Source organism: Manis pentadactyla, chromosome 2 (genome assembly GCF_030020395.1).
Source record: "Manis pentadactyla isolate mManPen7 chromosome 2, mManPen7.hap1, whole genome shotgun sequence".
Taxonomy (NCBI): domain Eukaryota; kingdom Metazoa; phylum Chordata; class Mammalia; order Pholidota; family Manidae; genus Manis; species Manis pentadactyla.
Genome location: NC_080020.1, coordinates 35,030,291 through 35,044,374, shown reverse-complemented (window position 1 = coordinate 35,044,374; position 14,084 = coordinate 35,030,291). Strand labels below are relative to the sequence as shown.

The window sequence follows — 14,084 nt, the reverse complement described above, 5'->3', positions numbered from 1 at the left end:
AGACTAACGTCACGGGCACCTGGCAACCCAGAGATTTGTTAGTGCGCATGTGTCGATCGTCCGGAAGGTGCCGCAGTGGCTACCGGGAAAGGGAGGAAAGCCAGGAAGTAAACATTGACTGACTGTTTTTGCCGGGTGGTTTTGGGGTCAACAGCAGTGGGACTCGGTGAGGAACTATTGTGAGTTTGACGGGGCGCGGGGGACGAGCAGGAGGTCTGGAAAATCCCGGAAAGTGGGCTGAAGCTCCTAATTCTTAGATATATCCTCACGGAGGTGATGCACACTACGTTGAGAGGGGAACGGGGACCGGGGACGGGGAAGGAAGCCGTCGTTCTAGGCCTCAGACACAGGGCTTGTATCCAGCTAGACCAGGACTGTGCCTTCAGTGGCCTTTAGAGTAAAGATCGTAAGATGATTGGAGTTGCACCGCCTAATATGATAACTCTTTACTACTTGTGCCTTTTAAGTATTTGAATATGGCTTGTCAGAATAAGTGTAAAATTTGTATCGTATTGTAAAAACTTAGTTAATTGTGTTATTAGGATGTACTTTTGATGGCTTTACTGATGAATTCGTGAAGTCCTCGTTTATGTTAATATGTTTTTCCCCTTCATTGAGGAGTCCATGTAACCATGTCGGCGGCAGCTGTGGAAGCAGGTAATGCCGCCCCTCTGTCGGGGTCCAAAGAAATGAGTTTAGAGGAACCAAAGAAGATGACCAGAGAAGACTGGAGAAAGAAGAAGGAGCTGGAAGAACAGCGAAAACTGGGTAATGCTCCTGCAGAAGTTGATGAAGAAGGAAAGTAAGTACTTCATTTTTGTGTGTGGTCTGTTCATTGACAGTTCAAATTGATGTGTGCTTAGCTTATCAGCCTCTCATCCTTCGCTTTGACAGCAAGTTGTCTTTACCATTTATATGATTTTTCTACTAATTATTTATCAGACTCGTGTGTAATATTTAGTAATCCAAAATATTGAAGGGCTGAGAATTGACCGGTGGTTACCATGGGGGAGGGGTTGGGGTAAGTGAGTGAAATAGGTTAAAAGAATTAAGAGGCACAAAATCTCAATCATAATATAAACTAGTCACGGGATGAAAGTACAGCATAGAGAATATAGTCAGTTCTGTAACATCTTTCTGTGTTGACAGTAACTACACTAGTTGGGGTGAGCATTTAACTGTTGAATCACTATGTTGTATACTTGAAACCAATATAATATTGTATATCAGCTATACATCAGTAAAAAAAATAACAAAAAGTACATATTGAAGGGCTTATCATTACAAGCAGCATTAATAGCAATAGTATATTCAACCCTTCCCACTCCCTGGCCCACTCTGCAAAAGTGACTACTTTTCAGTCTTTCTATTTTGAGTTTTTCTGGTTGGTAGCCTCCACATCTCTGAATAATACATATCATTTTTTTAATATTTTAATCAACTCTAGACAGTATTAGTTAACTTCTTGCTCATAGAAGATTTATCTCACTAACACACATCCCTGTCTTCTTTCATCTCTCCTCCCCCTTCAGTTGCATCACTATTCTTAGTTTCTATGTTGGGGGTTTTTTCATTCCAATATAAATTACTTTATTTTTTATTGTGATTCTGTTACAGAGATATCAAGCATATTCTCTTCCCCCTGTCCCACTACATTGCCTCTGTTTCTAAATTCTGTGTAGACTACATTTGTAATTGTAATATACATTATTTTCAAACTTTATTCTTAAAAACCATTTTTTTTAAATTACAGAGACATCAACCCTCATATTCCTCAGTATATTTCTTCAGTGCCATGGTATATCGATCCATCAAAAAGACCTACTTTAAAGCACCAGAGACCACAACCAGAGAAACAAAAGCAGTACAGTTCATCTGGCGAATGGTACAAGAGAGGTGTAAAAGAGGTATGTAGGCAACATATGTATATCTTTGTGGAAATGGAGATTTTATTTTTAAAACTTAATGTAAGAACCTTTACTGTAATACTATATAAAGTAGAAAACAGATTATATAATCTTTTATCTGGTATTAAAATTCACAATACATATATTTAGGTTGTGTTTTGTTTTTAATAAATTTTATGGTGCTGAAGTCTTTAAACTTTTCACATCTATAAAAGTGTAGAGACTCAATTGGTTTTCCTCTTAATGAGTGAATCATTTCACTAGACAATATAGTAATGAGACCCAAAGTTATTTCTAACTTATTAAGATAAATTAAACATTTTCTTTGTTTTTTCTTTATATCCATTTATAGAATTCTGTAACAACCAAATATCGCAAAGGAGCTTGTGAAAACTGTGGGGCCATGACACACAAAAAGAAAGACTGCTTTGAGGTAAGTTCAACTTTGAGAATTTTAGAAACTGTTGTCAGAGAGTCTCTTTCTTTTTTTCCTTGTCAGAGAGTTTAATTCTGTTTTTCTAAAATTGCCTAAATTCTGTTAGAAGTTAAATAAAAATTAATTTGACTGAAATTAGGACCATCAAAATTTTCTGCTGTAAGACTAACTGATAATTAAATAGATCACAAAGTCCCACACTTACTGTGTAAATGTTATATGAAATTTTCCTCTGGATTATAGTTAGATACTTAGGAAAAGATTAATCTTACTCTATTTCCCAGAGACCTAGGCGAGTTGGAGCAAAATTTACAGGTACTAATATAGCTGCAGATGAACATTTCCAGCCTCAGCTGATGTTTGACTATGATGGGAAGAGGGATCGGTGGAATGGCTACAATCCAGAAGAACACATGAAAATTGTTGAAGAATATGCCAAAGTTGATTTGGTGAGCAAAATCCCTGGCTTTCCTACACACCTTAAAGAAAGTACATTTTTCTGTATCACTAACTTAGCAATTCTATTTTTTGAGTCTTCAAGCAGTATAAAAATGGTTGCATTTTTATACAGTAGTAGAAGTAAGCCTGATGGAATAGTAAAAATAAACAGTGTGCTAGCCCTGTTTGAAAGTTTCTTTATACTTGATTCTTGTATTGTCCTATACTCCTCGACTGAGAGGGCAGAAGATATTAAAAACATGAGAACAGATTAGTATCTAAAGCTTTTGGCTTCTTGAGGTTTTAACTCTTGGCCTCCACACTATTTCTTGCCCATGGGCCTATTTTACAATTGTGTCACATAGCATTTGAGAGTAGTGGATGGTGAATAGGATTATGCATTTAAGAAAATTGAATTTTATTTTAATTCAATCTCAGTTTTTAACAGTTTCACCTACTTACCCCTATCCTTAAAAACTATAGTCATACTGCCTTTTTTTTTTTTAAGTAGAGTTAACACTAAAAAAATCATGAGATTTCCCATAATTTGAATTCCATCTGTTCTTGAGCAATGAAATATAGGGCCTCCCTGGCAAGAGTCAGTCACTTGGAATGTGACACTGGGCTTGTGCGCTGCAGTTTATCACTTAGTGTTATCTGGCTCCATTTGCAGTAATGCCTGGTTCAGACAGGAGTTTGTAGTTCCTATTCTTTAGAGACCCATACATCTATAGAGTTACAAGAAATCTCAAGAGATGACCTTATCTAATGACCTTTTTTAAAAACAATAAACTGACTCATTTTAAATACATAAACTAAATGTTCATTTGACTATCATAAGTAAATTTTCAAATGTTTCTTTCCTTGTCAGGCAAAACGAACACTGAAAGCCCAGAAACTCCAAGAAGAATTAGCCTCAGGAAAATTAGTGGAACAGGCTGTAAGTAATAAAAATTATCGATAAAAAAATTTCAAACTCTTAGTAAACAACAATGGAAATTGAAATAAGAATTCATTTTCTCTCTCTCTACTTAGAAAAGATTTGAAGGGAAGAACAAAACTGGTACTTTTATACCATTCATAGGAATATAAATTGATTCAGTCATTTTGGAAAGAATATTACCATAAAATATTTATATACTTTTTCTGGAATTGAATTTGTAGATCCATCCACCCCACACACAGAATTTTCTAGTATTCTGAAAAGTCATTGTGCAAAAGATATTCATGATAGCACTTTTTACAATAGCAAGAAATTGAAATATCTTAAACATTCAGTAATAGGGAATTGGTGAATTAAATTATCCTGTGTCTGCATGATCGAATGTTACATGGCTTTTACAATGCCTTTTATCAAGACTTTGTAACAATATCAGATAACACATTTTAATAACACATGAAAAAATATTATTATTACATAGGAAAAAAGACCAGAATGCCAGTTCTCATTTAATATAGAAGTAATTCGTTTTTCTTTGTATTCTATTCTTTTTAGTATTTTCCACAGTATTTCAAATGAATGTGCAATCATTTTATAGTTGGGTAAAACATTTTTCATAGTAAAAGATGTATTGCAGCCAATTTTTTTCCTTTTAAATTCATGTCAGCATAATACTTAACATATATTGTGCTTATTAGAGTTGTAAAGTTTTCTTTATAACAAATTCATGACAAAAAAAATAATTTGGAGTTTAAATTCCTAAAAGGGACTCTTAGCAAGGATGAATTGCAAAAAGAAGTAAGTAAGTAATCACCAAGGAAGTAGTCACTGAGGCCACCTATCAGGCAGGTTAACAGCACAAGCTAACAGGTAGATGTTAATATCCAGCTTTGCCCCTGGCTATTTAAGTGGTCCTAGAAAAATTAATTTGCCTCACTGAGCCTCAGTTTATCATCTTCTAGAGATAACAATACCCACCCCCCAAGAAGGGTTAGTATACATATTACACAGTAAAAACTTGTCAGTTGGTACTAATTATTGGGATTACTGTTAATTATTGCCAATTTTAGAAAACAGAGAAGAGCCCATTTTTCTTTTTCTCATATAGTCTTTTTTATTTGCTGTAAAATAGCGTAATTTATTTCCCTAGTAATTATACTTAACTGTATCTAGGGGACTGATGGTTTTTGCCCACTTGGATACTTGGATATTAAGATTAACTACATATAGTAGAGCAGTCTCTGCTATAGAGATTTAGCTGAATATATAGCGAAATAAATGTCTTTTTTTGAACTAGCAACTTGTGAGAACTCCAAAACAACTTTTTAAAAAAGTTCTGGTTTTGAAAGTAACACATACTCAGTGAAAAAAAATTAGAAAGTTATAGAGAAATTAAATACTGACTGTGTTAATTATTAACATTTTGATGTAGGCTTTTCCAGGTCCCACTCCACGCCCCACATGTATCTATATGTGTGTAATTATAATACATGTTGTTACATGGTATCATTGGTACATACTTGGTTATCACCTACTCTTTCAATTAAATGATATATAGCACAATGAGGACTTGTTTTCTGTGTCATTAAATGTAGACTTATTTATTTTTATAAAATTCACATGGTTCAAAACTCAAAACAATTTAAGAAGATACACAGTTAAAAGTTATCCCTCCCTCTCTCCATCCTCCCAGTCTTTAAACCTCATCCCCTCATAACCTTTCTTATTTTTCTTGTAAATCCTTTTCAGAGTTTCTTATGTAAATATAAATACAAATAAATAATGTTAGTCCCATCTTTTCTTTCCCTTCCTTTTTTTCAACAAAAAGAATGTAGCAAGTTATACATGTATTTTTACATCTTGTGTAGAATCACTGTTAATGGTTATTGAACGCTCATTGAGTGTAGTAATGTTTATAACCTTTATCTGTTAATTTGATTTTTTCCCATGTTTTTGATATTATATACAACACTATAAATCACATTCTTGTACACAACCTCTTTATATAACTGACATATCCTTAGGATAAATTCTTTAAAGTATAATTGTTGATGCAGTGAATATGTATATTTAAAATTTTGATGACACATCACTTAGCTACCATTCAGAAAGGCTGTACAAATTCATGCTGCCACCAGTAGGCTATATATATGTATATATTCACACACACACACATTTCCACATCTCCCCACTAATGCTTTAAGGTATTTTTTTTTAACCTTTGAAGTCTTTTTAAAGGGACATAAATACTACTTGCTATAAGGGTTTTGTGGAAAATCCTAGTCAACTCCTAAAGAAGAAAGAGTGTCTTTATGATAAGAATTTCAGACTCTCCTTAAGTCATAATATGGTGTCGCTTGAGTAGATTTCTTCATGGCCTAGATTTTACAAAGGTTGTTTTGGCTCTAAAGATACTATGATTACAATAACATTTTCTTCTTGGATTTGATAGAAAACTATAGTGAGATTTAATGAAAATGGTATGTCTAAAGGTTAATGCATAGCAAAGAAGATTTATTGAGGATGTTGGTAATCCTAACTTTATATTGCTTTTATGTGATTATAATCCTATATCATTAAAAGTTCTCTAGAAATTTTCTGGCTTTGAAGACAGTGTAATAAAATTAGCTATCCACAATGACATACTTGTTTTCAGAACTTATATGCTTATTACAAGTGAGAAATATGAGAATTTGTCAAGTTAGGTCTAACTTACATTATTGTAACTATGTATTTAAAGTATTATATAATCAGTGGATTCAGTGGAATAAAATTATAAATTCATTTCCTTCTTTCATAATGCAGAATTCTCCAAAACACCAGTGGGGAGAAGAGGAACCAAATTCCCAGACGGTAATAAATATTTCCCCTATCTAGGTATACATTAAAATTTTTCATTTTTGATAGCTAATAATAATAATAGCTTTAAAGAACACAATAAAAGTTTGATTGAAAGGAAAGCAAGAGCTAGATGCTGCTCTTTTATAATTTTCTTTTCCATCTCCCCCTTCCGTCTTTCAGGAAAAAGATCATAATAGCGAAGATGAGGATGAAGATAAATACGCAGATGATATTGACATGCCTGGACAGAACTTTGACTCTAAGAGACGAATTACTGTCCGGAATCTCAGGATTCGAGAAGATATTGCAAAAGTATGCCTTACCAATGTAACATACACATTCGAAAAATATTTTTCTCCCCAGCCTAAATTTTATCTGCTCTTCTGGTATCTGAGCAGTATCTAAGTAAGAGTCATTCATTCCATTACGTATCACTGTGGTTTTTTTCTTCATCTTTACCCCAGAAATACATACACGCATCTAGTTAATCATGATTAACTCCTCCTACTAGTCTGCTGAGATCTTTGTTGATAGAAGGAAACATTAATACAGTCTTAAAACATTTTTCTCTTCTAGTATTTGCGGAATTTAGATCCAAATTCTGCTTACTATGACCCCAAGACGAGAGCAATGAGGGAAAATCCCTATGCCAATGCAGGAAAGAATCCAGATGAGTAAGTATCAGGTTAAATGTACACATTTAAGTTGGAGGAGGGGAGTTTTTAATTGAAAAATTGAATCTGAATTAAAATGAACATCATCTATGGTTGGGTCAGAAAAGAATTAACTTTCTTTAAAGAAATGGGTCTCTGAAACAATTTGTTTTTTAAATTTGTTATTTACAGAGTGAGCTATGCGGGAGATAACTTTGTTAGATACACAGGAGATACCATTTCAATGGCTCAGACACAGTGTAAGTGTTTGCTCTTTTATATAAAATACTAATTTTTTTATAACAGCTCATAAGAAATTTGGCATATTTTTAAAGCTTGTTTTCAAGAAGCATGCAATAAATGTAGCTGGCAACTCATTAAGATGTTTAAAATTACTCCAGTGTTTGCTTGGGAAGCCTATGACAAGGGATCTGAAGTGCATCTGCAGGCTGATCCTACAAAACTAGAGCTGTTGTATAAGTCTTTCAAAGTCAAAAAAGAAGACTTCAAAGAACAGCAGAAAGAAAGCATCCTGGAAAAGGTAATTTTGACCAAAATGCTAAAAAATGTTTCTTAAAGAGAAATTACCAGTTAGTAAACGTTTGAATACATTTGGAATACAATACACAGAATCCCTTTTAATTAATCAAGGGTAGTCCTTTCCTTCCATTGACTTAATCAGTTGGTATGCCGTATCAGTATAGCTGTTATCAGTGAGCATTTGCAACAAAAAAACCATCTCAAAACTTAGTAGTTTAAAATAAACATTTGTGGTTTCTCACAATTCTGTATGTCAACTGGGTCTCCTGGTCTGGGCCTGCCCATCTGAGGCTGGATGATCTAAGACAGCCTCACTCTGGTTTCTAACAGTTAGCAGGTTAATTGTCCTAAGAGACAGCTCATCTCTGCCCCACCTGTGCCCTCATCTCTGACAGGGTAGTCCAGCTTCCTTACATGGCATTCTCAGGATACCAGACACTGGTAACAGAGTATGTGCCCCAGTGCACAAGTGCTTCCCAGTTCCTGGGCCTTTGCTTGTATCACATTTGCCAGTTTCCTTTAGGAGCAAGTAACTTGACCAGGCCCAGATTCAAGGGGTGGAAAAACAGACCATCTTTTGAGGGGGGGCCAGCAAAGTCATGTGGCAAATGAGCATGCATACAAGAATAAGAGAAATTTATGGCCATTTTGTAATCTCCCACACACAATAGATGATTAGTAATTGAGGCATCTTATATTTGCCTGTGAAAATCGGATCGCTTTTTTTTCCACTTGCTTTGTGTAGCAAAGCCCATAAAGAATATTCCTTTATTTTTGCTGTAAATCTTTGCTGTAAAATATATTTAATGATGTTCAATGTCCTTTTAGTACGGTGGCCAGGAACACTTGGATGCCCCTCCAGCTGAATTACTGTTAGCTCAGACTGAAGACTATGTGGAATACTCAAGACATGGGACAGTCATCAAAGGGCAGGAGCGGGCTGTCGCCTGCTCCAAGTATGAGGAGGATGTGAAGATCCACAACCACACAGTATGTGTTAAACTAGAACAGTTTGTGTCCTTGCTAGCATTTAGCTCTGTTTTTCTATTTCAATTCATTAGTGAATTGTGCTTTCTTTTTAACATTTTGATTTTGTTTCATGAAATTTTTCCAAAAGTAGGAAAAATATGAAAAAATACTATTGCATTCTTCCATATACTCACCACCTAGTTTCAAAAAATGTTTACATGTTGCCACATACCCCTGTCTAAATGTGTGTGCACATACACGTACTAATACCTACTTTTTATTCATACGTTCTAAGTTTTGAAAATTACAAATGTCGTGACGTTTTACCCATGGACACTATACCATGTATCTCCTAAAATTAAGGATATTCTCCAGTGTAACATCATTACCATTATCTCACTTTAGAAAATTGTCCCTCACTCCTTAATATCATATAATCTCTAGTCCTTAGTCACATTTACCAAAGTATACCCCAAAAGGCCTTTAAATAGGTGTTTGTTTTTTGTTCTAAGTCAGAATCCAATCAGAGTTTTTGATTGTTACTCAGTTGTTGTCTCATTTTCCTAGAGTATCTCTCCCCTTTTTCATGACAGTGACTCTAACAGATCAAACGAACTATCTTATAAACTGTCTGATATTCTGTATTTGACTGGTTCCTAGTGATATATAACTTATTCCTATGCCTTACATTTCTATTATTCTGGAGTCAGGTCTAAAATTTTGATCAGCTAAAAGTGAAGTATTTTGACAAGAACACTTCATAGGTGATGCAATGTATTTCATATTCCCTCGCATCATAAAGCATCTAATGTCACTGGCTGTATTCGTGCAGTACCCACACTGCAGTTGTCTCTCTAAGTTAGAGGTAAAAAACCTAACTACCTTCAGGAGCCAGGCCACTAATCATACATGAGTGAAGTGAGCCAGGCAGATTATACCAACTAAAGAACACAAACCCTGTCTAAAAGGGGCATTCACTGGTTAGCAACAGCCAGTTCTTGCCAAATGGGAATGTGGGCCTAGAGTTTGTCAGAAAATTAATTTTTCAAGACAAGTCAGATATCCTCAATTTTTTTATAGGTTTTTAGGAATAGAATGTAAGACCATTATAATTTAATGCCTGCTTCTCCTACTTGAGATCTGGCCATCCTTTCTCTGTCAACTAGCTCTGGAATCCCTGTACTACCCATACCAACAGAATTTATGATCCCTAGTTTGGGTTTTTGGGGTTTTTTTTTTAAGTAACAACTTTTTCTTTATGCAGCATATCTGGGGATCTTACTGGAAGGAAGGCCGATGGGGATACAAATGTTGTCACTCTTTTTTCAAGTATTCCTATTGTACTGGAGATTCTGGGAAGGAGATTGATGTAAGTAATTGTCTTCTAGTTCTTATGAGTATAAAACAAAGCTAAAAGTAAATATCTGTGTGAAACATATCTCTCTAGCTTTTTCTTAGATGATTAGTAACTAACACTCAAGTCAAATTACATATATTTTCCCACAGAATTCAGAGGAATGTGTTATAAATGATATAACTGGAGAGGAGTCTGTGAAAAAACCTCAAACTCTAATGGAGGTATGTCTGTAATCACGTGAATTTTTTAGCTCTGGAGGAAGGACTTTAAAATGTACACTAGAGCTTTGTTTTTATATTAATACTCAATTCAATCCTCCCTGTCAGATGCATCAGGAAAAACTAAAAGAGGAGAAAAAGAAAAAGAAGAAAAAGAAGAAGCATAGAAAGAGCAGTTCAGATAGTGATGAAGAAGAAAAGAAACATGAAAAATTGAAAAAGGTACTTCATGAAGTTTAAATACTAAAAGTGACAACAGAATTCTCTATTTGTAAGGACCCTTGGGAAATAGTCTATCTCCAAGCTCTTTTTTAAAATGAGGAAATGATCCCCAAATCTGGGTAATTTGCTCAAGTAACCTTGTTTCAGGTCTGGAATGTAAATGGAGATTTTGTGTCTCAGTATTGCCTCCTTCTTGGAATGTTTGAGAAATATCACTAATGCATAGAAGAAATGTGCTTTGTAAAGCTATTATTTTAGAGTTACTGATGTGTTGCCCAGAAAGAATTTCCTTCTAGCTCTTTAATTTTTAAGTTTCAGCAAGTCCTTGGGGAAAGTCAGAATTGCAGTCTCCACCAAAATTAAGTGGCAGGCTTCTGTCAGTAAAGTGAACCTCATTGAATTTTTGTTAATTAAATAAAATTTCTTTAGCACTGAAAATGTCATAGAATGTTTTATATTCTATGAAAATATCATGAGCAAAATAGTGAGTAGTTGCATGAGGGCTAACCCCCAAGCTCTTTCAGGCAATCTAGGTTTCTGATGTAGCAATTCATATCCATTGGGGTCTTTTGGAGCTCTGCCACTTTTGAACAAAGGAGATTGGATGCAGAACTGTGATACGTTTTTCCTCTCACTATAGGCACTAAATGCAGAGGAGGCCCGCCTTCTTCATGTCAAGGAGATTATGCAGATTGATGAGAGGAAGCGGCCTTATAATAGCATGTATGAAACTCGGGAACCCACTGAAGAAGAGATGGAGGCCTATAGAATGAAACGTCAAAGACCAGATGACCCAATGGCCTCCTTCCTTGGACGGTAGTAACTAGTCATTGGCAGTAACCAAGATAGACACAGCAAAATGTTTTTCAGCTTCCTGATGATTCTTAATGGAACAATCCATGTCTATGCCTCTTGCTGCCTGACTTTAGTAAAGCTTCCAGAAGTCTTATGGTAAAATCATTTCTTTCCTACTGAAGAAACAAAGAAGAAAAACAAAGAGGAGGTACATTAAGTGCAGGTTAAGATTTTTATTTCCAGTTTTATATTAGTGATGTGTAAAGAGGCCTTGACTCTCTACCTAGCAAGAATGTCTTCTACTCAGCATTTATTAAGTCTCAGATTTTACCTCCTCACTTTTTATGGCCCTTTCATCTAGTGTTAGCACACATTTTAAAGGCAGATGAGTTATTCTTCCTCAAATCCAGGGCTTCATTTTCTAAATTACTGCTAACTATAATTAGAGTTACTTGATAATCATTTGTTTTTGTCTTCTGAGGTTTTCCTAGTCTGAAGCTAAAAAAAATTATTCTATTTTGGGCTTTTGGTTACTGAAAGAAAATCTGTAGAATATGTAAATAACTTTATCCCCCATGTCAATCTGTGTAGTGATAATACTGTTTTACACTTGGTTATAAAATACTGGTATTTAAAATATTTCCTTGTACCTTACCACCCAGAACTAAATGGGTTAAACACCTTTGAATGGAAAAATAACTATTTTGGTATCCTTGAGTCAGTGTCAATTGATCAGTGCTAGGTCTTTTACCATTCTGGACATGAGCCTTTAGACACAGAAATGCTTTCCTTTATCATACAGGACATACTTCGTAATGTTATTTGTTGTTTTAATTATGGTTGCCTTTATGTAACAATCATGAATATTAGATTCTAAAGGATTGTAGAATATCCGTTTTATCTCCTCTTTATAGCCAGTAGGTGTTGCTTTGTAAAATTTGCAAAAAGCAAAATCTGATGTCAAAGGTTTCTTTAAAGAATTACAAGGACAGTTTGTAGGGCTTTTGGTAACTGAGATTGCCATGATCCCCAGGCGTCTAAGAATGCCGTGAAGGTAATACTTACAGTGAGAGGGGATCATTGAAAAGACCGTTTAAAACCGTAGCGTAAGTACATTGACTTTTAACAGCTTACTGGCTTTGCTGGGCTACCAAGCACACGAGAATTCTGTATTGTTAGCATCTCAAAAATAGTGCTGATGGGAGAGTAGTTGAATCAGATTGTCAGGTACTATGGTGCACATGGTGTCTAGACTCAAGTATGAAATTGAGGTAGCAATGCAAGCTAATTCTTACCTACTTTAATAATGTCAAAAATTTGTTTTCATATTCCTACCTTAACATAGGTTCAGCATAAAGTCTGACATTGGTGTCTATTTTGTATTTTATTTATCTTTTGTTAATAAAGATACATAATTGAGAATATGTAACTGTGAGTAGCTGATAGCATTATTTCAAATATTTGTCAGAAAAGTGGTTTATAGTACTGGCAGAGGGAGTTAATTTCATGAGCTTCAATTAGAAAATTTAAGGATCCTTTAACTCAAAAAACATGTCTCCTGACTTTTCTGAGTCTCTACTCTCTTCTGTGAAACCTAATTTACTCTGATTCTAGGGCAAACTCTAGAAGAATACCTAAAATCATATCTTATCACTTTCATTTTGAAAAAAAAATAACATCTCAAAGGATACTCAAGATACTGGCTTTGGTTTTATTATCTCAATCAAAAATAGCTGCCTTTTTGAGTGCTGGAACTATGTGCTTTAATTTATTATTATGTTATCTCTGCAAAACAATGGGGTGAGTAATTGATGATATCTCTATTTTGCAATAAGCACATGGGCTTACTGAGTCCAGGTAGCTTGCTCAAGTCCTAACAGTTAAGTCAGGGCCAGGACGTAAAGCCAAGTATCTCTGACTGTAAAGCCTATACCTTTCTTTAGTATCTTAAAGCCCTGGTTTCTGGATCAGGAAGGCTGTTCTTCTGCAATTTCTTCCATTGATAGAAACCTTAAGCAGGGGCTCAATCTTTATGAGGTTCACTCAAAACACCTGAAAATAAAGCATCTCTCCCACTTTCTTTGACATTATCCCCTTCCACGGCCTTGTAGAATGCTTCTAACAAGATTGACTATACAAAAATGAATAAATTGTTCTGAAGTTTGTAATAATTCTGGAATGAAATACCCCCAAAATAGAAAAGAGGTCTATATTTGGGTTTCTTTCAACAATGTTTGCTCGTTTTTATTTTGGGGTTTTTCCTCTAAAATCTGTAATGTGGGTTTAAGATCCTGTTGTTAAAAAGTGTTAAATAAAATCTTCTCTAAGATGGATGATTCTTAAATTTGTTTGCATGTTCTAATATATGGGAAGTGGGGTGACCTGCAGGGGGAAGAGGACACAGATTGTAGCTGCTCACTGTATCTTACTGGAATTTACAGCCTGTCCCTTTGCCTGAAATGTTTAATTACACTTCCTTCTGTCTTTTCTCATTGATTCCACATAGAAAATGGTAATTACTTGAGCATTACAATCTCCAAGCTCAAAAGCCTGACACAATATAAAATTTTATTTCCAGCTCTGACGGGATTGTGTGGACTTTACAACGCTTTCCATTTCTTAGATTCTACGACTCATCCTTTATGGCACACAATAAATTCCCAGCTCCACGTACACAATCTTAAAAAACAGGGAGAGCCAGCGCGCATGCTCCTTACCAAACCATCGCGGAGCTCGGCCGGTTGCTAAAGCGCCTGCGCACGGGGAGA

General features: G+C 35.1%; 1 protein-coding gene across 6 annotated transcripts; it reads left to right on the top strand.

Moving 5' to 3' along the window:
* Nucleotides 1-56: 56 nt before the first annotated feature.
* On the top strand, nt 57-13,647 carry SLU7 (SLU7 homolog, splicing factor). Of its 6 annotated transcripts, none has more exons than XM_036918771.2 (16): nt 57-166; nt 619-802; nt 1,754-1,907; nt 2,260-2,340; nt 2,628-2,792; nt 3,653-3,721; nt 6,527-6,574; nt 6,743-6,874; nt 7,139-7,236; nt 7,408-7,475; nt 7,617-7,756; nt 8,584-8,745; nt 9,989-10,093; nt 10,231-10,302; nt 10,408-10,521; nt 11,162-13,647. In XM_036918771.2, exons 2-16 carry the CDS (start codon nt 633-635, stop codon nt 11,339-11,341), a joined length of 1,758 nt encoding a protein of 585 aa, XP_036774666.1. In that variant the 5' UTR covers nt 57-166; nt 619-632; the 3' UTR covers nt 11,342-13,647. The 6 variants fall into 6 exon arrangements, with proteins under 6 accessions (XP_036774666.1, XP_036774487.1, XP_036774894.1 ...); XM_036918592.2 differs by having other exon boundaries at nt 57-179; XM_036918999.2 differs by having other exon boundaries at nt 73-166; nt 622-802.
* Nucleotides 13,648-14,084: the final 437 nt, after the last annotated feature.

Bases quoted from the DNA above. Each gene is read 5' to 3' on its own strand.
- SLU7 (XM_036918771.2), top strand. From the start codon at position 633: ATGTCGGCGGCAGCTGTGGAAGCAGGTAATGCCGCCCCTCTGTCGGGG. The intron at 3,722-6,526 runs GTAAGTAATAAA...TTCATAATGCAG, and splicing joins GAAAATTAGTGGAACAGGCT to AATTCTCCAAAACACCAGTG. The intron at 6,575-6,742 runs GTAATAAATATT...TCCGTCTTTCAG, and splicing joins AGGAACCAAATTCCCAGACG to GAAAAAGATCATAATAGCGA.